General features: G+C 40.9%; 1 protein-coding gene across 4 annotated transcripts in view; it reads right to left on the reverse strand.

Annotated features, from left to right (window-relative positions):
- Window positions 1-404: 404 nt before the first annotated feature.
- dscaml1 (Down syndrome cell adhesion molecule like 1) overlaps window positions 405-26,638 on the reverse strand; it is a 96,194-nt gene continuing 69,960 nt past the window's right edge. For 3 of the 4 annotated variants that reach the window (XM_067507547.1, XM_067507546.1, XM_067507545.1), the window contains 23 exons: window positions 25,426-25,631; window positions 24,349-24,445; window positions 24,107-24,235; window positions 23,748-23,915; window positions 22,876-22,946; window positions 22,379-22,619; window positions 18,869-19,015; window positions 18,619-18,774; window positions 16,020-16,159; window positions 13,013-13,166; window positions 10,223-10,340; window positions 9,700-9,863; window positions 9,467-9,565; window positions 7,824-8,012; window positions 6,670-6,798; window positions 6,341-6,499; window positions 6,078-6,233; window positions 5,863-5,893; window positions 5,601-5,719; window positions 5,314-5,466; window positions 4,806-5,000; window positions 4,353-4,661; window positions 405-4,204 (listed from right to left, as the gene is read on the reverse strand). In XM_067507547.1, the coding sequence (XP_067363648.1) occupies window positions 3,618-4,204; window positions 4,353-4,661; window positions 4,806-5,000; window positions 5,314-5,466; window positions 5,601-5,719; window positions 5,863-5,893; window positions 6,078-6,233; window positions 6,341-6,499; window positions 6,670-6,798; window positions 7,824-8,012; window positions 9,467-9,565; window positions 9,700-9,863; window positions 10,223-10,340; window positions 13,013-13,166; window positions 16,020-16,159; window positions 18,619-18,774; window positions 18,869-19,015; window positions 22,379-22,619; window positions 22,876-22,946; window positions 23,748-23,915; window positions 24,107-24,235; window positions 24,349-24,445; window positions 25,426-25,631 (3,917 nt within the window). In that variant the 3' untranslated portion in view covers window positions 405-3,617. Of the gene's footprint in view, window positions 4,205-4,352; window positions 4,662-4,805; window positions 5,001-5,313; window positions 5,467-5,600; window positions 5,760-5,862; window positions 5,894-6,077; window positions 6,234-6,340; window positions 6,500-6,669; window positions 6,799-7,823; window positions 8,013-9,466; window positions 9,566-9,699; window positions 9,864-10,222; window positions 10,341-13,012; window positions 13,167-16,019; window positions 16,160-18,618; window positions 18,775-18,868; window positions 19,016-22,378; window positions 22,620-22,875; window positions 22,947-23,747; window positions 23,916-24,106; window positions 24,236-24,348; window positions 24,446-25,425; window positions 25,632-26,638 lie in introns of those variants that run through there. The other variant, XR_010914654.1, reaches the window with a different exon arrangement.

Below are 26,638 nucleotides of genomic sequence, written 5' to 3' on the forward strand. Positions count from 1 at the left end.
CAAAATAGTAGTCATTTATACAAAACACTTTCTTATGTACACGCGTCTTCTATTATGTAGTCGAAATTATGTTTATATGTGGGTAAAGGGGTAAATTGAGGGGTGGGGGGGCTGATTCGTTGAACAGAAATGGAAAAGGCCGGGGAAGTCGCACATGTGAAGTTGGCTTTGCAAACACAGACGCTTCCAGTTTGAAAGTTTGTTTCCATGTTTCAAGGAAAATTCCACCCTAAAGAACTTTAAACATTTTATAAAACTGACAGACTTGTCAAGTTTACGTCAACTGACTTTATATCTACATTTGTCATCAGTGATACAGAATATAAAGCATTAGTTAAAATGTATTTTGTATAATCTTTGAGCAGTTTTAGTAGTGAAAACTGAAAATAATGATGAAACTGTAGCTTATTAAATATTTCATTCATTAAGAAAACAAAAAGATATAATTACAAATGATTTCAATCATTTTACCTTCTTTGTGTTTCAAGATTTTCTCAATCTCAATTTAAGATTCAGAAATTATTTGGAGAACTGATTCACTCACTGAACCATATCTGCAGTACAAAAGTTTAGTTTTATGGAATTTGAGACAATAAAACCTACAGGACTCATCACGAATAATGTACAATCCCTATCAATCCTGAAATGTTACTGATTTCTGACACAATACGATAACCATGGAAAAGTGTCAGAGGGTGGAGTTTTCCTTAAAAACACACTTTTGCTTTTACTTGGAACAAACTGACATTAGATCAGTGTTTAATAGCAGGAGCAACTTCACTGACGACTGGGGGAGGCAGGTTTGGACATGAGTTAATTTCATCAATCCATCCGATAGCCATAAAACTGGAGTAAGGCGGCTTGGCCATTCCCCCGAATGTGCGTTTTCCTAAAAAGTATTTGCATCACCTATAAATAAACTCCACAATTAATGGCGTTGTAACAATTAACATTATTTTCTCCAGTCGAGTTTTGAAATAAAACCGAGCATATTTACTGAATTTTGTATGTTGGCCTGCAGTTTGGGGAGGACTTGCTATGACAGAGATAAGAAACAGGAATACTTGTTGGTCTGTTTGTCTTCATATAGTCAGGTAATGGCATTGAGCTTGTGAACACACCTTTGGAAGGTACAATACAACATATTACAATAGGCTTACTTACTGTATAGGCTGTCCTTGTTTTACTGTTTTCTTTTTCAACACCACACTTTCTGCACTGAGCCATAGACCACAGTTCACCAGCGACACAATCTCACACTATTTGACTTTACTGTGCTTCTCCTTTTAGCTGCTACCTGCTGCACAGGTGTTACAGCTGGAACATTTACAAAATCACAAGGGGATCATTCCTCAAACCTCAGTTTTATCATTTCACCTTCTTTCACACCACGTCCTTTCTCCCATCCATGGTTGTGCTACCCGTTTAACCTTCCCTCTTCCTCTTCTTCCTTCTTGCAATTTTTCACTCTGAGCGATTGTCTTGTGATCTTTTATATATATTTTCAATTAAATCGGCTTTTATATTTCTCTGCTTTTTTTTCATTATTCATATATTTGCTATATATTTGAATAGAAATATATATGTACATACTTTTGAAAACAAACATATATATCATATCTTTTTTATTTTTTCTATTGCGAGAGCCCTGATGTTATGTTTTACAATTGCAAAACATTTGGAGCAACTCTATTTGGGAACGATCTTTGTAATGGAAATACGCTTTGGGAGGAAAGAAACATGAAAAAATGAACAGATAGAGTACCATGCATAAAGCTTAAATCAATTCCAGTGAGGTGGAGGGACTTGAAAACACTTCTTTTAGTTTTGAAGACCACGTATTTCAGAAGAAAAACTGTATCCCTCTGCTATGTAACCCACTCCCCACTTCCCTAACACAACTGCAAATTCTATTAACACTTGATCTCTGTCTATAATCTCAAAGTCATTATCCATTCATATATTCAAGATCACATCATAGAAATAGGGTTTTTTTCTTGTATACATCTTTATAAATTTGCTGTATTTCTGCAACTTGTTCCTCATTCAAGTTGTCATTGAACATCAAACAGCATTTCTGCCTGTCTGTGCATATTAGACCTCTTCTCTCAGCCAGTCTGTCTTTTTGTCTAGCCATTATGCTAGCAGAAAGTCACAGTGACACTGTTTGGAAATGGCGGGGGACTGGGTGGGTAGAGGTGAAGGTGGGCCAGGATAGAAAGGGACTAAAAGTGGGTATAGGTAATGAGTAAAAACAAAAGTAGAACAGTTTGTGGCGCCATAAGGAATCATAAAAGGTTCTCTTCCGTCTTTGCTCTGAGGGTGTGACAGAAAGAAAGAAAAGAGAAATAAATGAACCTCTTTGTTATCACCTGTAACTGCACTCTTCTGAACCCATGTCTTCTTCAGTATTTGTTAACTCCTAAGCAATGCTGTCGATCACTCAAAGCAAAACAAATATCAAAATGCGGAACCAAATCAGAATAATAGTGTTACATCATCAGCATCATTGCTGTTACCACCCCCTTTGCCCCTTTCACAGGTACAAAATGAACAGTGCGTGGAGGGGGGGTTCAGTTCTGACACAGACGTCTGCCCGAGAGGTCAGCATACAGATTGATTTTAAAAAGGTCCATTGTTGGTGTGTGCCTGCCACATGTATACATATATATTTACACATGTACACCCACCCACACACACAGGCTTGTGGAGGTTTCTGTTACTTCCATTCTAACATATTCTTAGTGCACATGAGATTATATTTCCACCATCAGTAAATAAACCAAAAAAAACCTATGAAAGAACAAACAAAAGGTTTGGATTCATCTTTCACTTGATGATGCTTGACATTTTTTAATCACCTCTGCAGCTAGATTCCGTTTATAAAATCATCAATTAAGAGCACTATGCTGTGTCATCCATTGCATGTATAGGGAAATTCTCCATGTCTTAACACCAGTATTTAGATGGGAGTCCTTCCACTGCCTCTAATGTGTGGATCCAGGATGGAGTAACCTGTTTAGAGCCAGTGTCACACCAGGATTGGTGGTTTATGCATACAGTAAAAGCATCCTGCCACGGTACAATGCTGTGATATGAGCTCTTCTTCCATCAGAGACCAGAAAAGTAATATATTTTTAAAAACCTAACAACCTTAAGACACATCTGTGGGAAACTCAAGCAACCTGGCTCATCCTAAAACTGTCTTGATTCAGAAGACAAGACAGCGCATGTGGAAAGCATTTTGTGCATAAGTACTGTGTCCATACCAGAAAATGAAAAGATGAAGTGAACAGATTAATCATTTATGTTTTGGCAAGTGATTACCAGGGTGATGAAATAAGAGATAGAGTAAGATGACGCAATATTAATAGAAAGCAATCAGGCAGAAAGAAAGGCAAACCCCTGTGCTGTGGAGACCCAACTCAGACCCTTTCATACATTAGTGTCGATGGGAACCCAACCAGCCCCCTGCAGCCTGGCACAGTGCAGGCACTGACGGGTTAGCTGTGCATGTGTATGTTCCTCGACCCACATTTCTATAGAGGCTCCAGGCAAGAGTTGGCTAAACCAGCATTCTATCAAGAGTTACAGTGACAGGCTGCAGTGATGGCAGGCTACACAAGTGTGTAGGACTTGGAGTAAGCCCCTGCCCCTCCATCCCTTTGCTTCTGTAGTCTGCCTAAGCCTGAAGAGCTGCTCTCCAGGAGAGAGTCTCTGGATCCTCCCATCTTGGAGGAGGATGAAGAGGCACCTCCAGGTGTCCCTCCTGTGGCCCCTACTGCCCCACCTCCACCAGAGGATGATGATGCCCCAGCCGCTGCAGCAGTAGCAGCAGCAGCTGCCGCTGCACTCTGGGCCACTGAGGCAGAGGAGCCAGGCATGGTGAGAGTCCTTTGTGGAAGTGTGGAACTGCTAGAGCTAGCACATGCCCCTCCACTGCCTCCACCGCCTCCTCCTGTTCCTGCTCCAGATGAAGCCCCAGAGGAAGTCAGGTTGGACAAGCCAGAGTGGCCCATGGATAGGGCCTGCTGCTTTGAAGAGTCCATAGTCACATGACGGCCCTGGGTGTGGTATGCCCGCTGGGCCAGGCCACGAATAGACGCTTCGCGTGGTGGAACCACTGGGCATGGGTCATGATGCTCTGACTGCTTTCTGAAGAATGGATCTGATTTCATATAGAGGGGTAGGTTGCAGTAGTCACCTGCGGGCAAAACAGAACAATCAATTAGTGTGACCACCAAAACTTGCAAATGTCAAATCCCATGAATGATATTCATGAATGACACTAAATCCATTGTAAACTGACATACAAATAATTTTAAAAATTGTGCTTTGCAATGACCACTCACTCTTGGCGCGGTGTGGAATGGGCACAGCTACATTCTTGCCACGGTCATAGTCCTGGGGTTTAGGTGGCGAGGCAGTGAAACGGCAGATTCCGGGCTCTGACGGCGTGCTCATGGACGTCATACTGTCTGCGTTGTCGTTGGTACCTGTGGTCATCTGGTCGGATGAGCTGTCAGAGATAAAGCACTCTGTAATTTCAAATTTGGCATGCTGCAAGTGTTCCTCCAGCTTGGCATGCTCATATGCCCGTGCCAACTCCTCGTAGGTGGAGGAGGCGCTCTCTGTTGACACCATGCTGTTGCGACCCTTATCTATGGAAGAAAAAAAGAATGAGAATTATCAGGGTTTACAAATGCTTTGTGCTGAGAACCAGAGTCCAAAAACACATTTGAGAAATAGCCTCACTTATATGTGCATATTAATGGCTGTAAGTGTCATTTCACCCATGTGCCAACCTGTGTCCTGTGAGAGGCTGGCGCTGTAGCTGTCACTCTCTGTAACAGTGATGCCATGCTGGGAGCCAACTGTGCGCCAGTCTGAGGTGAGAGTGCGGGCTGGCGTGGAGGCCTGGCATTTGGTCAGAGTCCACTGACTGGAGTAGCGGTTCCTGATGCTGTGGGCTGACTTAACACTCTTCCTCGACACTGGGTCTGATGGTAAGCGGATGAAGGAATGAAAATGTTACTATGCACACATTTGGAAGCTGTTTAAAGGCAGGAAAACATTTTTTTTCATACTTTCTGGTTCATTCGATTTTAAAAGATCAAGATAAAAAAGGAGCTGAATGTCACACATGAAGATGAAGCTTTGTTTAGTTCATAGTCCAGACAGGTGGTCACAAAAAGAGCACAAACGCAGTAGATTCAGCATGTACTGTGTCTAGCAAACTGTTAGAAGAATACTGCTTCAGTTAGCGGCTCTTTTACTCATAAAACAGACAGTGAGTTGAGAGAGAGCACTTACTGGTTCCCGGTCTGATGTCTGACATGTCAATCAATGGGCCGGTGTTCTGGATGAGAGCAGGGTGATGGACAGACACACCTGTGCAGAAGCTCTGAGGGTTCCCAGTTTGGTTAAACTCTGTGTCTGTCACAGGGATAGTGGCCTTGTCCTCACCTATCAGAGACAGAATGAATTTCAGCAGAAAAACAACTAGGTTAGAGAATCTGACAAATAAGAGACAAAGGACATAAACATCACTTTATCCAATCTTCATTGACAGACACTGTCTCTGTCTCTCTTCCTCTCACCGATTTGCTTGATGCCTTCTTTGTCTTCAATTAGCAGCTGCACTCTGGGGATGTCAATGTGTAACCGTGGGCCCTGAGGAGGTCCCTTCACAGGGGTGTCAAAGCTGCGGTTGTTTTTACTGATCCAGAAACACAAGTGCACACACACATGCACAAACACTGGTGATTTTGAGAAAATGTAAAATGTGGATTTGTGAAATGTATTTTGAAGAAATAATATTTCAGACCTATTTTGTAAGGACAAGGTAAGAGATAATGTTACCTGATCAGCATCTCTGCCAGGCTTTTGGCATCTAGAGACAGCAGAGAACATAAATAATTTTTTCTGACAAACAAGTCAGTGTTTTAAAGTAAATCCAACTTCATTCAACATTCTCCTTGAAGTCTGTTTCTGCATCAGGAGTCCTGGTAGACTTGTTTTGTTCTTCTTGCCAATTCATTTCTACTACGTGTCTCCTGTGCTTTTACTTTTCTCACCTCTTAGTCTCTTTAGCCTCTTTTCTTTGCGTTTCTTGCGAATGATGAAGAGCAGCGCAACACCCAGAGTGACCAAGATCACAGGACAGCCAATAGAAAACAACTTTTTGACATCATCATTCTTTTCCAGGGGGGATTTGATTGGTGGGATTGTGCCTGATCACAGGGGAAAAGAAAAGCATTCGTTACTGTCATTGCAACTCACTGGAATTCATTTCTTAATAATGTGGCAGACAATAATAGTTTCTCAGTGTGCTGCTCACTTCCATCATAGTCCAGTGTTGCAAATTGTGAGCTCTGGTTGCCACAGCCAGCGCTGTTACAAGCTTTCATCTTCAGCTCATACCAGGTGGCCTCACGCAGCTCTGCCAGGAACACGTCCGTGGTTGCGTTGGTACGTACACTTTGCCATGTCCACGTACCTGCAAAATATATGTATAACAATCTTAAGTCTCTTTATTTTCTTTTTTTAGAGCTCAGTAAAAAATGGAAAGTTTTTCCAACACAAACAATACACAACTATAACAAAAGTGTCCTATTGGATTTGATGCTCATTATCACCAAAACCGCAAATTAAAAAACAGAGACACACCTTTTGGCCTAAACTCTAATGTGATGGCGGTGATTGGACAGCCTCCACTAGCCCAACCCTGCAGGTTAAGGCGTGCATGGCTGGAGTTAATATGGGTGAAGACCGGCTGATCCTTGTTGAACTGAGGCTCTGTAAAAAACAACATGGCCGAACGGTAATTGAACAGTGTGCATCTGTTCCAAAAAATATAACAATTATTAAAGAACAAATATTTACAATCATATTTATACAAAGACTCTAATTTCTGATTTAGCTGTGATACTAGGTATGATGTTTTTTTTTTCTTATTCAAATGTTAAAACTGCATAGAAGGCAAATGCGCTCTTAATCAATGAATGGCAAAACTTTTTTATTTTATTTTTCAAATTTTGCAAAAGTAGCATCCACAAAATCCCAGAGCAATACACTAACTGTAAAAAGTCCAAACACGTAAGAGCTAAAGATTACACTCAACCAATGAACTAAAGCCTTGAAAAAAAAAAAATAGGTTGCAGCAACTCTGTTTTATCAAAAACAAAGGTTTTTTTCTGTGATAAAATAAAAGGCCAAGAATCAGAAATTCTAGTTCTAATGTTTTCAATAATTGTTCAATGCGACATAGAATTTAGGCTTCATTCTTGACTGCACCTCAGAGAGCTCTCACATGTCACATATCACCATTATCCATTGTGGGGGAATAGAGTAAATTTAGTCATATAGTAAGATAATTAGCAGACAGGCAACCAAGATGGGTTTATTTAAGCGGCATCAGAGGGGACAAGAAGTCACATGGTGTGTCATGTTTAGAGGAATATTTAAGATAAGGTCGTGGGGTCACAAGATATACAAGTAAGTGCAATAAAAGGATTTTATTGATTCATAATCTAAAAAGGGACAAGAATGCTGACTGTCAACCCTGTGCACCGGGATTCTTCATTCATGTTTTGTGAGGGTGGTTCCTTTATTGGGTTTCAGTATAAATAGAAGGGGTTTGATAGATACAAGTCAGAAGACACCAACATGTGTTCTTCTCCATGCCGGCATGTATTAAACTGAGATGGTTCATCACACTGAGATCTGTCTTCAATTCTTCCAAGATCTAATAACACTTGACTAAGGAAGAGAGAATCACACCATGCACATTTTCCCTCATCATCAAAATCTTGGTTTCTCACCTCGCCCGTGAGTCTTTGCCTCGATGATTTCACTGATGCGTCCAGCTCCAACGCTGTTTTTGGCAGCCAGCTTAACTTTGTACCAGGTGCCACAGCGCAGGTTGTCCAATTTGAAGGATCGCTCACTGGAACTGATGAAAACATCTTTCCACTCCTCTGTGTTGTCTACAGAGTACTGCAGCACAAAACCTGCACAAAAACAACAAAATCCACTCACAACACATTATTTTCTCCCCCTTTTTTTTTCATAGTTACATTTTATGGTGTTACTGCTACTGTCCGTTAGATGGCAGTGTCAGACTAAAATTCACTTCCACATAGACCCTGATTGGAGAACAGTTTATCTGCTCTCCTTCCACGCCGCCATTAGTTACCTACAAACCCCAAGTCTGGGATGGCGCTGACTGAGCATGTATGCAAATGAGGATATGCAATATGGTGACTGTTTTTACAATCAGCTGCTTTGGAGAGCCAACTCCCTCCTGCTCTGAGACACTTTCTCTCTAATCCTCCATCTCTGTCTGTCCTTCCTTCTGTCTGTATATAATTATGTATATATGAATCTCTCTCTGTTTCTTGGTACTCTTTGTTCCATCCTTCTTCTCTCCCTCTGTCTCTGACAGATGGTGCAAGAGGATCCAAAACATTAGAAGGGTTAATATGTGGAGATCCTGCAGTGTCTGTTTATAAGTTTAAGAGTCACCCTCTGTCTGTCACAGAATAACAGAGAACACAACATCGCAGAAGATAGGGGAGAGCACAAAGCAGAGCCTAATCAACTATTGTGGAACAGAGTAAGACATAGCATCATCTCACTGCAGGATTATTGGCCTTCAGGATTTGTTCATTTGTCTGTATCTATCTTTGCATCTTCCCAAATACAAAACCAACTTTAAAACTTTAAGACTCTGTATTTCAAAAAGAATTATCTGTATATGATACTGCCGTAGTAGAATAGGCTTAATAGGAAACTTCAGTATTGGCCACTGCTGATAATGTGTATGTATACTCTGGTATACATACAAGAAATACAGATAAGCTTCACGGATGTAAGATACAATCAGTGATGTATGCAAATACGAATTTAGTTTTCCTGTATTTGTTTGCAAAAGTACACACCCTGCACACACACAGTTTGCACCAAAGTTTACATTACTTCATAAATACGTATGTGTGCTTAACACGTGGCCATTTTACTTTCCTCTGGATCTTCCTGGTACTATGCTGGCTCAAGCCTGATGCTTGATGGTCTCAACTAGTTTATATTGCAACAAGGAGTCCGACAGCTCACTCTTTCACTGACGACATAAACAAAGAAAAGACATCAAATTCTATTCATATGCATGGTCACTCAGAAATCACTAACAATCAGATAATAGAAGAAATATATAGTTAACAGGAAAAAATCAAACCAATATACTAATCAATAGATCAGTATGGATGTTACGAATGTGCCAAGGATAGACCAAGGCCAAAACTAGATCAAAGGTCGAAGTGAAATATTTGTATTTATTTACATTTTACAAAAAAAACCCAACTTCCAGAAACAAAATTGTGTAAACTATCAAACATGTAGAGAAAAAGGGCACTAAGAAGAGGAGGGAGAGAAGTCTACAGGAAGACAGACAGAAACCAATGCCTACCTCTGATAGAACTGCCTCCATTGTCTCCTGGTATCCAGGCCAGGGTGATGGAAGAGGTGGATGTGGTGGAGACTGTCAGACGAGGCTGGTCTGGAGGGACTGTAAAACAGACACACAGAGCAAACCAGTTGATAATATCAGTACTAAATTATTCAAGATTCTTTTTGTGTGTGAAGACGGTATCTCCCAATTTACAGGCAAGAACAACAGGTGAGTGTCATTAATGTTCCCACCTTGCACCAAAAGGTTGACAATGATAGTGTCAAAGCCCAGCGTGTTAGTGGCTGTGCAGGTGTAGTAACCCGAATCTTCAGCTTTGACAGAGCGCAGCACCAGTGTCCCATTGGCCAGAATGAGACGCTGCCCATCTAGAGACACAGGGATGGCTGTGTCCTCACTAGGAGAAAAGGAGGAATCATGATGGCATCACAAGTTTAGTATATATTTAGTATGACTAAATATTATGTTTTCCTTTGTTTCTGAGTTTTACTAAACAGGAGGACACAATTGTCCAAAGCATGAAGTAAACTCTAAGGTGGATATTTTGACTTTTTCATATTCAAGCCAGGATCTATGTTTAGGAGATGCATTGTAATATTTCTACAGTGTACATTGTACAGATGTACAGATGTGACATTACTCCAATGTTTGTGGTAATGACTCAGAAATATTACATGCTGTGAACCATCGGAATTCACTTTAAAAGGAATTAAGCAGCACTGTGTGCTCATAAGCATTGTTTCGGTAGATTCTGACCTGTCTTTGGTCCATTTTATTGTAGGTGTTGGTTCTCCGACAGAGCTACACGGCAGCCGCACTTCTTTCATCCAAGGAGTAGTTACTGTACCCCCAAATGACAGTATCTTCGCTGGTGCTATTGAAGAATGAAGAAGGAAAAAAAGACCATTAGATATTACTTTATTAACACAAAGATCACAGCCTAGCTGATATGTACTAACAAGGAAATACTGCCATTGTCAAAGAAATAATTTTTGATAAATATATACTGTTCAATGAACATTTAATTGAAGGAGATGTTTAATGTGTCTCCTGTCACTCACACTTGGTACAAATGACTTGTGTTAAATGTGTCATTATTCAGCAAAGAACAGAAATTAGATTTTAAAACAGATCAAGGAATTGAGAGGATGTGAGCAAAAATATCCATCCATTCAGAGCCATAACTCTTTGTAACTCACCCACCTGCCCTCCCTGTCTCGATTCCTTTCTCAAGCTTTGCATCTTAATGCCAGTGCTCTAGTGCACTTATGTTAAGGTTGAATGAAGTATTGAGTGGGTAAGCCTGGAGGACACTGCCTTTCCCAGCTGCCAATCAGCTGACGCACCCACCCATACAAGAGCACACTCACACAAACCTTTGCACCCAGCAGTCAAAGGAACGAATAAATAAAGAAAAGGATTACATGGTAGAAAGCGCACTCTATTCGTTTACACTCCCTTATTCTTCCTGTTTTTTAATCCAAAGCCTATTGATTTAACTGCCTTCTTCATTATCTTAAACACTCTGCCTCTCTGTGCTCTTGTATTTGTTAGCTCTGCTCCTGCCCTGTCATTTTCTCTTTCCTTTATTTCCTTATTTTGAAGGTTGGGGCCAGTTTACCAGATGCCCTCCGAACTCCAAATTCTATAGCACACCTCTGTAAAGTCAAGACAGGCAGTAACACGTAAACAGAAGGACGGGTTGGAAAAAGAGGCAGAAAATGTTTATACAGCAAGTGACAGAATAAGAGGCAGATCATTTAAATGATTCAGAGTCATGAGGGATGTAGAGCAAAATGACTTTTGAAGAATGGTATTTTTAGTTCATGGCATTATGCAGAAGAGGCTTGAAACGACATTATATGAAACTGAATGTGGTGCCATCCACGCAACAAAGGCTGATTTGGGGCTCTAGAGATCATTGAACTCTGTGTCATTTGTTTGAAAATTAAAACATTTTAAACAACTACATCAACTTTCTGCTACATTTTATTGACAATGTTTAAATATGAAGCAATTCATAAACACAAATAGGTTTACACTACATAAAATGTAAGTTACCAACACCCAGCTTTGGGGGCATCTACCTTCACTGTGTCTCTCATTTTCCATTTCATGGAAAATATTGGCTCATTTTGAATTTGATGGCAACAACACATCTCACAAAGTTGGAACAGAGTGATGTTCACCATCTTGCAGCATCCTCTCTTCTTTTAACAACTGTCGGCAACGGTCTGGGAAGTCAGGAGAACAGTTCTTTGGGTTTTAGGAGAGAAATGTTGTCCAATTCTTGTCTGATGCAGGATTCTAGCTGCTCAACTGTCCTGGGCCTTTGTTGCCATATATTTCTTTTTATGATGTGTCAAATGTTTTGTATTAGTGAAAGGTCTGGATTGCAGGCAGGCCAGTTCAGCAACCGGACTCTTCTCCTGCAAAGCCATTCTGTTGTGATGGATGGAGTATGTGGTTTAGCATTGTAGACTGAAATATGCAAGGACTTCCCTGAAAGAGACGTTGTCTGGATGGGAGCATATGCTCAAAAACCTCTATGTACTTTTCAGCAGTGATGGTGCCTTTCCAGATGTGTAAGCTGCCCACACCACACTCTAGGCACTAATGCACCCCACACCATCAGAGATATAAGCTTTTGAATTGTCTGCTGGTAACAAGCTGGATGGCCTCTCACTCCTTTTTAGTCCGCAGGTCGCAACGTCCATGGTTTCCATAAAGAATTTAAAATTTTCTGTCATTTGACAACAGAACATTTTTCCATTTTGCATCAGGCTGTTTTAAATGAGCTTTGGCCCCGAGAACAGGAGGCCGTTTCTCGATCGTGTTCATATATTGCTTCTTCTTTGCATGATTGTGGATTGCACAGTGAACTGTGGAAGTGTTACTGAGCCCATGCAGTGATGTCCAGTAGAGAATCATGTCTGTTTTTATTGCAGCGCTGCCCGAAGGCCCAAAGATCACATGCACCCAGTTTTGACCTTCGGCCTTGTCCCTTGGGAACAGTGGCTCGGTTTGATAGAGTGGCTGCCTACTGGCCATAGGGTTAGAGGTTTGCACCCCACTCTTCCTGACCACATGTCAAAGGGTCCCAGGGCAAGACACTGAACCTTGAAGAGCCCATCCCTATTCCCAACCATGCAGTGTCAGTCCCAATCCCGGTGGAAATTGTGAAAGGTTGCGTCAGGAAGTGCATCCGGCATAGAATTAACTGTGCCAAATTAACATGCGAACTAACGATCCGCTGTGGAAACCCTGAACTCACAGGAATGCCAAAAAAAACAAACAAAAACAAACTTTTTCAGCCTTGTGTTGCCCGTTCCAACTTTATTGAGATGTGTTGCCATTAAATTCAAAATAAACTTTTTTTTTTCAATGAAATAGTACAATATCTCAGTTATATAATCTGATATGTTGTTTATCATCTATTGTGGATAAAAAATGGGTCGATGAAATTTGCAAATCATCATTCTGCTTTTATTTACGTTTTACACATTGAATTGGGGTTGTGCATCACTTTCATTCTAAGGGACTCACCTTTGGCCGCGGGTTCCACAGTGACCTTCTCACTGTAGTTACCTCGGCCTGCAGTGGTGACGGCTGCAGCCCAGATCAGGTACTGCTGCCGGTGGTTGAGGTGGGTAATTCGGTAGAACAGCATCTCTGGATTAGCCTCATACTCACTGGGCAACTGGAAAAAGTCAGAAGGGAAAAGGAAGGTGTTAACACTTGAACATGTCATTACTTGGAGGACCTGCGAAGACAAATATTTTGGACACAGAGCTGGGCAATCTAGCAAACATATTAATATTTGTTGTCATCAAATGTTTTGTGAAGTATTGCATATGACAGGAAACATTTTTCTTGTTAAATAATCCCACGATTTGGTGTGGACACAGCTGAAATTCTGTAGCACAATGAAAAAGAAAAACAGGTCTTGATGTCCCACGGTGACAAATATTTTTCTTTACATTTCCATTAGATTGGAAAAAACCCTCAGAGAGTAGCCTTTTGTGGTTACAAAAACCGTCGTATGACAAAGTCTGGATTGGATGAACAGCACATTGTGAAATCTGGGGGGTGCCAAAGACAAGATCATTTTTGTCACTTTACTTAGGAGGACGATGTAATGTGAAGGACTGAGTGAACATCAGCTTAATGTGAACCAAGCCCTGTTTTCTGCCCTCGAGTCAATATTATAGAACAGACAAAGACGACAGAACAGAACTTCTAGGGCATATAAAAGGTAAAGAAAAACCGTATGGAAGGATGAAACTAGAGGAAAGAGACAGCGAGAGCGTGAGAGGCAGAGGAGGACTGGTTTGGCAGAGTACAACCCACTCCCTCTCCTCCTCTGTTCTCCTCGGGGAGGGCAAACAGTTACTACACAGAAGAAGACAATGAGGGAAAGACAAATGAGTCAGTCAGAGATATCATGAACAGTCATACACTAATGAGGCCTATCTACTGCAGGCATCAGCGAGGGGAGGAGAGGAGAGGAGAATGTCACAAACAGGCAGAGAAAGAGAGATGGTGACACACAAGCAAGCACAAATACTTGGGGCATGCACAAATATACTGACACACACAGACACACACATATAGTGGCATACATGACCTGAAGGTGGATGTGTAATTGCAGTGTGTTTAACTCAGCCATGTGTCTGCTGTCTAGACATATACCGATCATTGTCCCTTGCACACACACACACACACACACACACACACACACACACACACACACACACACACACACACACACACACACACACACACACACACACACACACACACACACACAGCATTTGTCTTACTGCCTGCCACTCACTATTCAACTACCCATCAGTTATACCCTTATTCCCTCATTTCCTATTCTTCATCTACTCCTCAGGTATCCCGACATCCAGGTACACACACACACACACACACGGCCCCTGAGCAGCTATGTCTACTACTGCACTGTTGGCCTCAACTATGAATAGATAAATATGAAAAAAGAAAACATCACCACAAATTTGGCACAGATGTGCTGTACGGTAGCACATTCACTGTCGCCCTCTAAATCCCATTTTTCCGACACACCACCAGTTTGACACCAGCCTGCATTTGTGAATGACAGGCATGTGTGTGCAGATGAAATGAAGACTGCGATACAAGTGTCAAATGGTTTGAAGTGTCAGTAAATGCGGCAGACCAGTTAAAACCTGCGAAGACACGGCAGTGTGGCTGAGCTGTGTCCTACCCATTCTGGGTTGTTGTCTGCAGAACGATTTATTCTGGGTAAACAGATTCCAGTATTCATGTTGTTTTTCACATTAATGAGGAGGCCGTCATGAAGGAATCCACTGGGCTTTTTATTACTTCCCTGTGTTTCCTGTTCATCATCAGCCACTCTTCATCCCTCTCTTCACTTTCCTGTCCTTCTCCACATTTTCCTGTCATGTGTGGGTGCTCTCCTTGCTTCCTTCCATCTATCCACGCATTGCCACCTTCTGTTTTACACCATCTCTGCATTTCTCCCCAACTCTCACATACATCAGTGTCTTTTTCTTCTCCTCTCTGTACATTTGTCTCTATACTCTCCACTGCAGGCAGAGGTACTGTATGGATGGAAGGATGGGTGGATGAATGGGTGGGTGGGTAGATGTTGGAAGGAATGGAGGGAGGAGTGACAAGAGTGTGTGTAGCTGTAACGGATATTAAAATATTCCTCCGGCGTGGAGATAGCGGTGATCCGGGGAACGATAGAGTGAGATAATGAAAAGAGGAACAACAGTACTCCCCGCACGGTGTGTCTGACCCCCCCATCCCTCCTTTCTTCTCTCCAGTCGCACTCATTTACATAGTAATCATCCCGAACTCTGCATGGGGGCTTCAGAGAGAAAAAAAAGACTGAAAGAGAGAGAGAGATAGAAAGAGACGTAAATAGAGAAAAAGAGAGAAAGAGTGATTTGTGAATGAAGGGGACAGGCACATTTAAATGGTGCATGCATGTGTTGTTCTGTGTGTGTGCAAGTAGGATATATTTCTTACTTTTAAATTGTCACTTGTCATAAAAGCATGACTTACATATATGTATATACTGTACCTCTATATACACACGTCGTACTACATTTATGAGTGTGTGCCTATTTGTGTGCGTGTCTGTGTATCAACGAATGTGCACGTTTGCTGGCTGCTTGTTTTCTGCCCTCGTTGATGAACAGATGAGGTTGTCCTGGCAACATGATGAGACGCAGATATGCAAATGAGGCTGGAGGGTGAGCTTGCATGCACACACACTGCAGTATGAAGAGAGCTCATTTCACTCACTCTTTCTCTTTCTCTCTCTCTCACTCACACACACACACACACACACACACACAAACTCACAAATGCAGATTATCATTAAATCAATTTTCTTACAAATGAAAAGAATAATATAAAACAGGAACATATTTAACATAATCTGTATTCTGATCTTCTTCATCAGCAGCCATGTTTGATAATGCTTCTTCCCCCCTTTTCCTCTTACATTTCCTTCCCAACCCTTCTTCTCACTCACCGGTTGGCCTGACCCGGGGCTGGAGCAGTAGATGGTGTACTTGCGGATTATTCCGTTTGGCTTGTGAGGGGGTAACCAGGACACCACAACACTGCTGGCAGAGGATGGCACAGCTTTGATGCCAGCTGGAGGTCCAGGGTCTGAACCATAAAGAGGAGACATGGCAGAAGGAAGGGCAGAGAAGTTATGTTTCCCCTTATTTAAGTTTTAATTGCGTCCACCACCATTCTGGGAAGAGCTTCCCCAGTTTTGTACTTTGTTACAGTAGATGTTAAATGATAGCATCATAGGCAACGAAAATATCTATAGTATTTGTATCCCCTTGGCTAAATACTTGGTCCTTTATTCTTTACCCTGAAGTATTACAGTGAGTAAAGTCTGGCTCTCCTGGAGGTGAATTATTTCATAACTGTCCAACACATAAAACACCCATGCTATACTTCTCCATTTAATAAAAACAAAAAACAAACAAAAAATACAGACAACCTTCCAAATAACAGTGTTGGGTGCTAAATTGTGCATGTAAGTAGCATTTCTTGATTTCCCCCAATGTTTGACTTTAAAAGCCCTCCTCTTCTCCCTGCAATCATGTTCTAACATTGATGATGTTCCTGATGTGACTTGCTACAGAAAAATAACTTGTAAAAAAAATGAATCCTTTATTGTTTGTTGTGTATTTCTACCTTATGTGATATTGACAACGTCACAACCTTTAAAAGGGTCCTAACTCATCTATGTGTTTATTAATGAGGGCTGAAATAATTAACAATAAAGTAACAATAATAGTAACAAAACAAATCTTTAAATTTGTCTTTTTATCAACGAATAAATATGTATTCGAAATTGCTATGCTGTCGAGTTCCAGCTACTCAAACATTGTGTGACATTTTGCTTTTACTCTTCTAGTCTATGCTAGTAAATTGAATATCTTTGTATCTCTGTGTTGACAAACTAAGCTCTTTGAATTTGTTGGCTCTGGCTTTCAAAATTTCTAAACAGCATTGTTTTTAATATTTTCTGTCAAATATTAGACCGAACAATTAATTAAGAAAATGGCTAGAAATGTAATTACCAATCAAATTCTAATTTAGTTGCAGCCCCTAAAGCGTACTACCACTGTTTTTCTTTGTTTGCTAGTTTTGTACTGCACCTGCACCCAACCAGGGTTGGACATGTACATTACCAACCTTCTACGCTCATTTATCGTTTCATCATTTTCAACAATTTCTAAACTGACAAACTGCCATTTTCTTGCTATCTGAATGCTCACTTGCTGTAGGTATTCTCTGACAACATCAAGTCTGTGAAAAGAAGTAAGCCTAAGGGAAAAGCCAGTGGGTTTGCATAAAGTGTAATTCATGATGTTTTCTGAAATGTTTACTGCAGCTAATGAATTACCAGAGAAGAATAGGTTATTTAGCATTTTCCTATCGCTGGGATCGACAAAAGAGTTGGACAATGAGTATTGGGTTTTGGGTACAACAATGTAGAAGGATAAGACAAACATAAATCCACCCATAGTATGAATTTATTTGCACATTTTCATATTTTGGCCTTCAGGGTGTGGGGGCCCTTGGAAAGATCATAAAGAAAATCGACTTTTAAATATCTACTTACTGTCTACTGTTTTTCTGTGTGTAAGAGACAGAGGCAGAGAAAGGGATTGCACAATTGCCCACAACATTTTACCATATGCTACAGAAAGAACTGAGGGCAAAAGGGAAGGGTGATACCGAGAGAGACAGATAACACTGAACGCATGTGAAGAGGATGCCCCTGGACACAGTGTCAACCAACATAAAGGAAAAGCAGTTTTCCACTGATAAATACACACATTCACACACACTCAAAGACCAACACAATACACATATTTGAAGAGCTACTGCACTGAGGCCAGCTCATAAAATGGAGATATAGTGAGGAAGAGAGAATAAAGGCCTTTTCTGAAATGACACTTCTTACAATCTCTGCTCCTACACACATGCACTCCCCACCAGCCACACAGACACACACACACTCCTGCGCTCCCTCTCTCCCTCATTTTCTCCATCTTCAGAGGCTTGCCTCCTCCTCTGCCTGGCCCCAGGGAGGCAGAGGAGAGGCGGATACGGATGTAATCCACAGCCCGCCAGTGTAAGCACAAAATTAATTCTCTCTAAGCCACAAAGAATTAATCCCTTTCCCTGTGCTGGGTGTTGAGCTGCACACAAACAATAGCACATGTACTCACACGCACACCAATGCTAAGACATGTACACATGCAAACACACAATTAACCCCACACCCCCACCCCATAAACAGTTCCACATATTCACACGTACAGACCCACACCCTTAGGCTCCTTAACCACACGCGCACACACACACACACACACACACTTTTTGGCTTCTTAATTCTCATTAGCACTGGTAATAGCACATCAGAGCACAAAGAGGTTTTAATCAGCAACCTCAGTCTTACACAGACCCCCTCTATCCCCCGATGGCACTCTACCTCCCAGATCGCAGCCTAAAATAAAAAAAACCTACCCTAAACCTGGACCTGCCCTAAAGACATGGCCATTTATCTGTATGAATGATCAACTAAAATATGAACTCACAGTCTTCACGGGTTTGGATATACAGGACGTTGCTCCGGACGCCATCCCCAGCCTGGGTGTAGGCCAGCACCTGGATGCTGTAGTTTGTGAATTTCTCCAGGCCTTTGAGCTCCACCTGCTCTTTGATGGTTGTGATGTTCTGCATTTCACCCCACTCTAAAAATGCAAAAGAAACGTAGATATTCAAACCAAGCACTGGGCTGTTATTAGTCATGGTGACTACACAGGAAGACAGACACACTCAGCCCACCTCCATCGACAAAAACAGCCCAAAAGACAACACGATATCCCTTCAATACACCATGGAGTGTCATTCTGGGAGGCTCAGACCATGTGATCACTGCCTCGTCAGATGTTACAGAGATGGCTCGCACATTCTGAGGAGGCTGGCTGGGAACTGGAGACAAAGAAAGAGAGTAAGAGAGAAAAGTTAGCTCAAAAATTCATTTGCCAGTCAGCTAAACTTATTTATCTATCTTGAGTTTATTTCTAGAGAAAAGGTTTGTTCATTAAATGTTGAAAAAACAGTTTCATGACTGAGCTAAATACAAAGAATTTGTTTAAATCCATTTAGTAGCTTTAAAGTTGGAAACTGACCTTTGATTTTGATTTTCTTCTGTGTTAAGACAATATAATATACTGTAAATTCTGTTTATTCAGCCTGTGACAGTTTGTATATTTTAGAAACCCAATATTTGACCCATCTTGTGCATCATTTTCACACATTTTTACACATCCCCAAGTTCATGTTTTTTCATCATTCCCTAAAATGGGTTTTAGCTTGTTTTATTTAGTATCTATGAATATGTATATGTCTCTACTACGATTTTAAGTAAAGTCCAATTAGCTGCACATTCTGAGTTTGTGATGCCCTTTGCTTAGTTGTGAATGTTTGACTATTTTTATATTAAAGCAAAAGATGTCATATATCATCAAATAGTAAAAAAAAATAAAAATAAGGATAAATATACTCATTATGTAATCCATTTCCATATTAAACCTGAATTGAGTAAACAGGCTAGTGATAGATAAAAAGCTCATGACATGCTCCCAGCCTGATGTATAGGAGCATTTCCACAACCACCACCTCTTTCTCTGTATAAGCCTCCCTCTGTCCCCACCAGTCCAGGTGTCTCTTCGGTTGGCTACCACTGACCATTAGCCTTTCAGGCTTTGAATAACGCACACTGTTGAAGATGAACAGAAGTGAACTTGTGAGAAAAGGAGGGACAGGAAGAGAGGAAGAGAGCTGACGGAAAGACAGAGCAATGAAAGAGAGGGATTGGGCCAAATCCACCAGAGAATTTCTCTGCAGCTGGTGGAGAGAAGGGAGGTGGGGAGGAGGACAGAGGAAGGGAGGGAACGGAGGATAAGAAAACTGAAACAGGATTTTGCATTAATAAACGTTCAGGCTCCAAATCTAAATAATTAGAAGGCAACAAAATACAGGCCAGTTCCTCCCTTCACAGTCGCACCTTTAAGAGAAGATCAAGCACAGAACGAGGATATGGATGAAAAAGGTGAACTGGTTCAAGTGCCTCCAAATTGTGTGCATTGGGGCCAATGAGGGGTTAAATATATGAAAGCAGATACTGTGAATTAAAAAACACTTGATAAACTAGTGGTTGCTGATGTTTAAAATAACGTTACACAAATAACTTCTGCAGCACATAATGAAAGGCAGTTTTGGACTGGGCCTCAGGGAGGAGGGGATGGGGTTGAGGGGCAGAGGAAGAAGGGAGGAAGGGAGTTAAAAGCAAGGGGAGCAAGGGAAGGGCAGAAAAAGATGAAAAGAGGGAGCAGAGAGACAATGCGCTCAGCTGTGGATAATTACAGCAGGAAGCTAGCACAGGGAACCAGAGAGAGAGACAGACAGAGAGACAAGCTAATTATAATTATTTTTAGTATGCTTGTTGTTATCACTATTATCATAATGGCCATCAATATCACTGTCTCCACGGTGACAGCCACAGGGAAGAACTGGAGGGCTCTGTCTGCTCTGGACCAATGGGGATCAGCTAACTGCTCAGTAGGTGGATGACGTGAGTGTATGTTTGTGTTTGTTTAAAGTGGGGGAAAAACTTAAGCAAACGCGAGATTGAGAGATGCCATGTATTGAAAAAATACATATGCAGAGTACAGATTCACTCTTTCTGTTACACTGCATCAGCACGAGAAGTATAATATTTAGAAAGATTCAAAGAACTTCTAGACAAGAATAAATGAGTATTTGAGTGTTTTTGTGGTAAAATCTGTTTTGGATTTCTTTCTGCTTCTAAGAAATCAAAACTCAATTAATAGAGCTTGTTTGGAAAATACTGCTTCACAAGAATTGAATACAAGGAAAAGTTGCCTTGACTTGTACATTATAGCCTTTGGAAGAAAAGCCAGATCCACAAAGTAATTTATTGAACTCCAGTTTTCTGCTTTTTTTTTTTTTTACACCAGGAACTTTTATCTCTTCAAGAAAACTACTGTACCATCAACCTCACATAGGTTTTTGTACATTTTTTGTCCTTCAATATAATATTAGGTGCTTTCTTATTACATTTTTATTTATACTTTCATTTTTATTTTTATGCTAATGAAATATTTTGGTTCATTTAAAATTCTAAAATCTGAGTTGTTCTTGCAATTGTACCTCATCTAACTATTGCCAACAATCCCTATTGTTGACAGGTATAACTGACCTCTTTTCTCTCCGTTGCTAGTATGCACAAAATCAATATAGCACAATTACCATTACAGTTACAATGTGACTGAAAAAGTTGTTTTTGAGGGAAATTTTACCAATATTGAGCAGCTTGTGAAAATATTCTGTGACGTGACTGCATCCACTGCAGATTTACAATGTAAATTAACACTACACAACTTTACAACCTAAAAAAACAAAACACTTTCTACACAATGTACTGATACTCTCTAAACAATTCTAGTCCTGAGCAAACCAGAGTTTTATTTCTTGGTCTTTTAATTACCTTAAATTAATGCATGTATTTCACAACATGTTTGCAGATTTCAATTAAATATCATTCAACACCACTGAAAACAAGAGGTCATTCCTTTTTTTTAAAATAAATCAAAATATTTCTAATAATTGCTATTTTGCTAGTACAGGCTAATTCTTTTTTACTATTCACATTCATTTTCTTCAATATTACCAATGATAGAATTTTTCTACATTGTAACATTTTGCAAGACTGTAAAATCTAGGAAGAGGGTTTTTGGTTTTCATTCCTTCATTCATTCACCCATTCAAAATTTTAGCCCTTCTGACCCTCAGACATCAGGATGCATTGCTGTATCTCTGCACTCTGTGCGTCTCACTGCACAGGGATTATTCATTCCCCACTGCAATGCTACTGATTTTGTACTGTGTCTATGAGACTAAGCCTGTCCTTGATATTTTTAAAAGGCATTTGGATTCCAGTTATTCTTGTTGAGGGAATTGAGAAAATTGAGTTATGTTACAAAGCATGAAAGAGTTGACACAGGTGAGAAAATGAGAATGCAAAAAGAACAACAGCAACAATAAGTGCAGTAACTGTGACTCAAAGTCAAAACAGACAAAGGGTGATATTTTGTCAGACTAAGTTCAGTCTTCCACTAAACATAATGCATCCTGGTGTTTAATCAATTTCCCATTTTACTGCTGGTCACTGAAGCAGCCCCTTGTTACACTCAAGCAGACCAACATGCAAACAAATCCCTTGTCATACATGCTAAAAAGATGTTGTATGTGTGTATACATGATCCTTACCATCCTCCAGTGTTGTAGCATTGATCTCTGAGCTGGAGGGACCAGTGCCTGCTCTGTTGAAGGCTTGGACAACGACACCATACTGGGCAAACTTCTTGAGATTGTCCAGTGTGTACACCTCACTGTCACCGGTGGCCTTCATCTCCACAATGCTGTACTGGCCATTACTGCCTGGACCGTTCTCCCTGTATCCAATCTGGTAGCCCCTGATCACCCCGTTCTGCAGCTCCTTCCTAGGAGCCTGAAATAAGAAAAGATGATACTCACATCTGTCTATATTTATAATCTTACCTTAAACCTACATACCTAATTCAAAATTATGCTTAAAAACATAGCTTTTAGCTGCATGTTTTCTCATTTGGTTGTGTTGTGGCTTTTGCAGCGCGTTTCTTAATGTTGCTCCTGTGTTGTCAAATTGATGAAGTTTTTTTTTTTTTATTTGTTTGTGTTTTATCTATTTGCATGCATTTTCTTGCTTTGCAGTACTAATGTTTCACCTTCCAGGTGACCCTGATACTCTGTGAGGTGACTGGCTGCAGGATCACATCCATGGGAGGGCCATCAGGTTCTGCAGAGAGAAAGAGACACACAGAGCGGTTGGAGTGGAGGCATTCCCCAAATAGAAAGCAAGTAATCATGTTTCCACTAAGTCAAAATCTAGAGATAGACTTGTATTATTAAATCCTCAAGGGCATCAAATAGGCCAAAACAAGTGACAATTTAGATCACTCTGATACTGCAGTACTACAGGGGCTCCCCTTGGATGTCTTAGTGCACTCTGTACTCGAACAGTTGTGTCAGCTACATCACCAATCAACTGCTTGTGAAATTTTATGAAAATACTGTAATAAGTGACTCCCACATTGGTGGCTATGAAGTTGAAGGGTACAGGTTTGTTGGCTGATGCAAAGAGCATCATTTGCACATCACATCAACGTATGTAAAATGGTAATAGATCCCAGGTCATATTTACCTTGCTAAGCATGTCGATGGCATCAGACACGTCACCTAATATAAATATGTAGGTTTTGACATTGATAGTGATCATAGCTGGCATGATGCATGTGTTAGTGCTGTAATCTATCAAGGACTCCATTTATTCTTACAGTCATACAGATTATGCTGTCTGCAGAAAAATCTGGTTCAGTTTATATAAATATATAGCTATCATAGAGTATATTCTCCATTATAGTGTTACGGGTTTGTTTGTAATCTTAAGGCTCAAAATTTTAATCCAGTTACCCTCCAGGTTAACTTTGAGCAGCCTATACTTCAAGCCTGTCTGACTCTGAGTACATGATCCAACAAGAAAAATAAATATTTTGCTCACATTGAGTTTAGTGAATACCAGTCTTGTGAGGTTACTTACGAGCTTCCTCTGTGCTGATGGTAAGTTCCTTACTGGCCTCGCTCTTGCCTATAGAGTTGTACGAGTACATGCGGATGCTGTAGACAGACGCAGGGTGAAGGTCCACTATGTTGGCCTGATTGTTGGTAGGGGAGATGTTTCGAGTAGCATGTTTTAGCTCCCAGGAATCTGACACACAAAAAAGGACATAATAGTGTTGGTTTTCATGTTATGTCATACTGCATTTTTCCTTTAGCAACACTCATTTATGTTGCAATTAATATACTGTATTTGCATATATATTATATTTTTTACATTTTGTATGTTTCATAGTTAGAAAAGAACCATCAGCAGAAATGACAGATGCATTCTACACCTACCTGTTTTATTCTTATACTCAATATCATAGGAGGTAATGACACTGTTTCCATCAAATCTTTGTGTCCACCGGAGATTCATACTACGATCTTTTACTTCGCGCACCTCCAACTCTGGAGGGTCTGGCGGCTCTGAAGATGTAAAAAATAGACAGGTTTTAGATTAAAAGAAACAAGGCTTGTCTAGCTTTAATCAATGTGGAGAGAAGATGGTACAGCACATGCTTTCGTTCAAGAATGGTTACCTTGCACAGTGAGCTGGATAAGACCTCGTCCTTCTCCGTAAGAGTTGATGGCATGACAGGAGAAGAAGACTGAATCCTCACGCTCTGCTGGCTTTAGCTGTTGGGAGAAAGGTTAAAAGAGAGATGTCAAATAGACAAATAACTCTATGTTTGTGCAGATAAATTGTGTAAAAACATAGCTGTGTAACAGAGAAGTGGCAAGTGGCGATTTACTTTTCTTGTGTCTTTAAACCATACACCTGCAGGAGAAATATCCAAAGTGCATTCTGCCAGACACACGCCCTGTGTTAATTTTGTTACTATGGTTGGTGAATGTGTATCCTCACAGAGCTATGCAAAGTGTGTACTTGGGGGTGATGAATATATGTTTTCTGTGACCTTAGAGTTGGGCACACTGTCAAAAGCAGATGGCAAACCTACTGGTGCTACCTTGATTGCATAGACCAACAACAATAAGCTTCAGCTCCCCTCCTGTATCAGATGTATCAGGTTAATGGTTGCGTCTGGGATGATGACATTATGAGCTTGTTCACACCTCTTTTAGTATTAGCATCCAATACATTTGCATCACGAGATGCAATGGCTGCATTCATCATGTCCAGCTCTTCTTTAATTTGGGCAAATGTTTAACCTGAAGCATCTCATTTTTAAACAGAGTCAAGTAAAGTTAGACATAATGGGAATGTGTGGCCTTTGGACATCCAGGAGATTTTCCTTTTAGGAGAAACTGATCACTCCATCATAAAGCTGCCAGTTTAGGTGACAAAGCACAGCTGACTTATGCCAAACGGTTACAGTGGAAGACCCTTTCTGATTGGCCATGACTGACAAGGACAGGGCCCAATACAATGAGTCACATGGTTATAAATGTTTTCTAATCTCAAACATTTTTACGCACCTCAGCTACTGACAATACAAAAGTGTGATGTGTGCTTTGCATACTGCACTTTAAGTCACAGACCAAACAAGAGCAGTGAAAAAGAAAATTGAAATCTACCTGTCAGCTGAGTAAAGTCATAGAAAGTTGCTGTCTGATCTCATCAACTAGATGCTTTACCATATATTAGTGTTTCTTACCTTGAGTGTGGACAACACCTCATCGGTCTTCTCATTGGGACTGGTGGTAATGGAGTATCGGGGGTTGCGGTCGGGATCAATGACCGTGTCGCCTCTTTCCCAGCGGATGATGATGGGCCATTCTCCCCTGGCTGTGCAGTTCAGCTCCTTCACATGACCCTTCTTAGCCATGGTAGTGTTGGGGTGACTGGTGATCATTGCAGGGACTGAGCGGAGAAGGGAAATGGAGTGTGAGATGAAGAGAAGGTGAGGACAAATGGGGGAAACCAGGGAGAAGTAGTGACAGCAAACAGATTGATGAGGGGGATATTTAGAAGACAGAAGCAGATAAACATGAGAGAGGGAAGAGGACAAGAAAGAGTAAGTGGATAATAAGTAGGGGTTACATAAAAAAAGAGAAAGAAAGGAAAGAGTGGAGAGGTAAAGGGTAGGAGAAGGGCTGGCAGTTAAAAAGGTGAAGTTCAGAGTAGCCAATTTCCATTGCAGTAGAGTAATGAAGAGCTATGGTCAATGAGGTAAAGTCAATAAACCTCCCCTCTCATTCTCCAATAGTCAACATCGGGGTCTAGGTGAATGAAGAGGCAAAAACGATACACTCCACCTTTTGTGTACACCCTATATACAAATTCGCTTGCGCACTTAATCTTCTCTGCAGACACACACATGCACGCACACACACACACACACACACACACATCGATCTGAGGATGGTTCTGCTGTTTTGTTTTCATCACTTATTCATCTCACCCTTCTTCTTTTCCTCTTTACCTCCCTCTCTGCTGAGCAAAAGAGACAGAATTGAGGGAAGCACAGGAGAGGAACGGTTCAATCAATAACACTAACACCAGAAGCAAGGAGAGACACAGAGAGAGAGAGAGAGAGACAGAGAGAGAGGGAGAGGGAGAGAGAGAGGCAAACCTATGATAGCAGGACATGGAGAAACTATATTTATGTGTATTTATATGTCTGTGTGTGCCAAACATTTATATGTCAAGAGGTGCTGCTAAGGTGTGCATGTTCACATTTCATTACAGAGGGTGTTACTGCCAGCGGCAGCAGGATCGAGAGATTGATTGCAGATAATGATTAAGCTCAAAGTGTTTTTGATTGTCTATAGACAGATCCCAAGAGTCAAAAGATCAATAGTTCAGCTGCTTGCTTTCTCACTGCCTATCACCCACAGACACACACACACACACATACACACAGACAC

Source organism: Channa argus, chromosome 6, assembly GCF_033026475.1.
Source record: "Channa argus isolate prfri chromosome 6, Channa argus male v1.0, whole genome shotgun sequence".
NCBI classification, from domain to species: domain Eukaryota; kingdom Metazoa; phylum Chordata; class Actinopteri; order Anabantiformes; family Channidae; genus Channa; species Channa argus.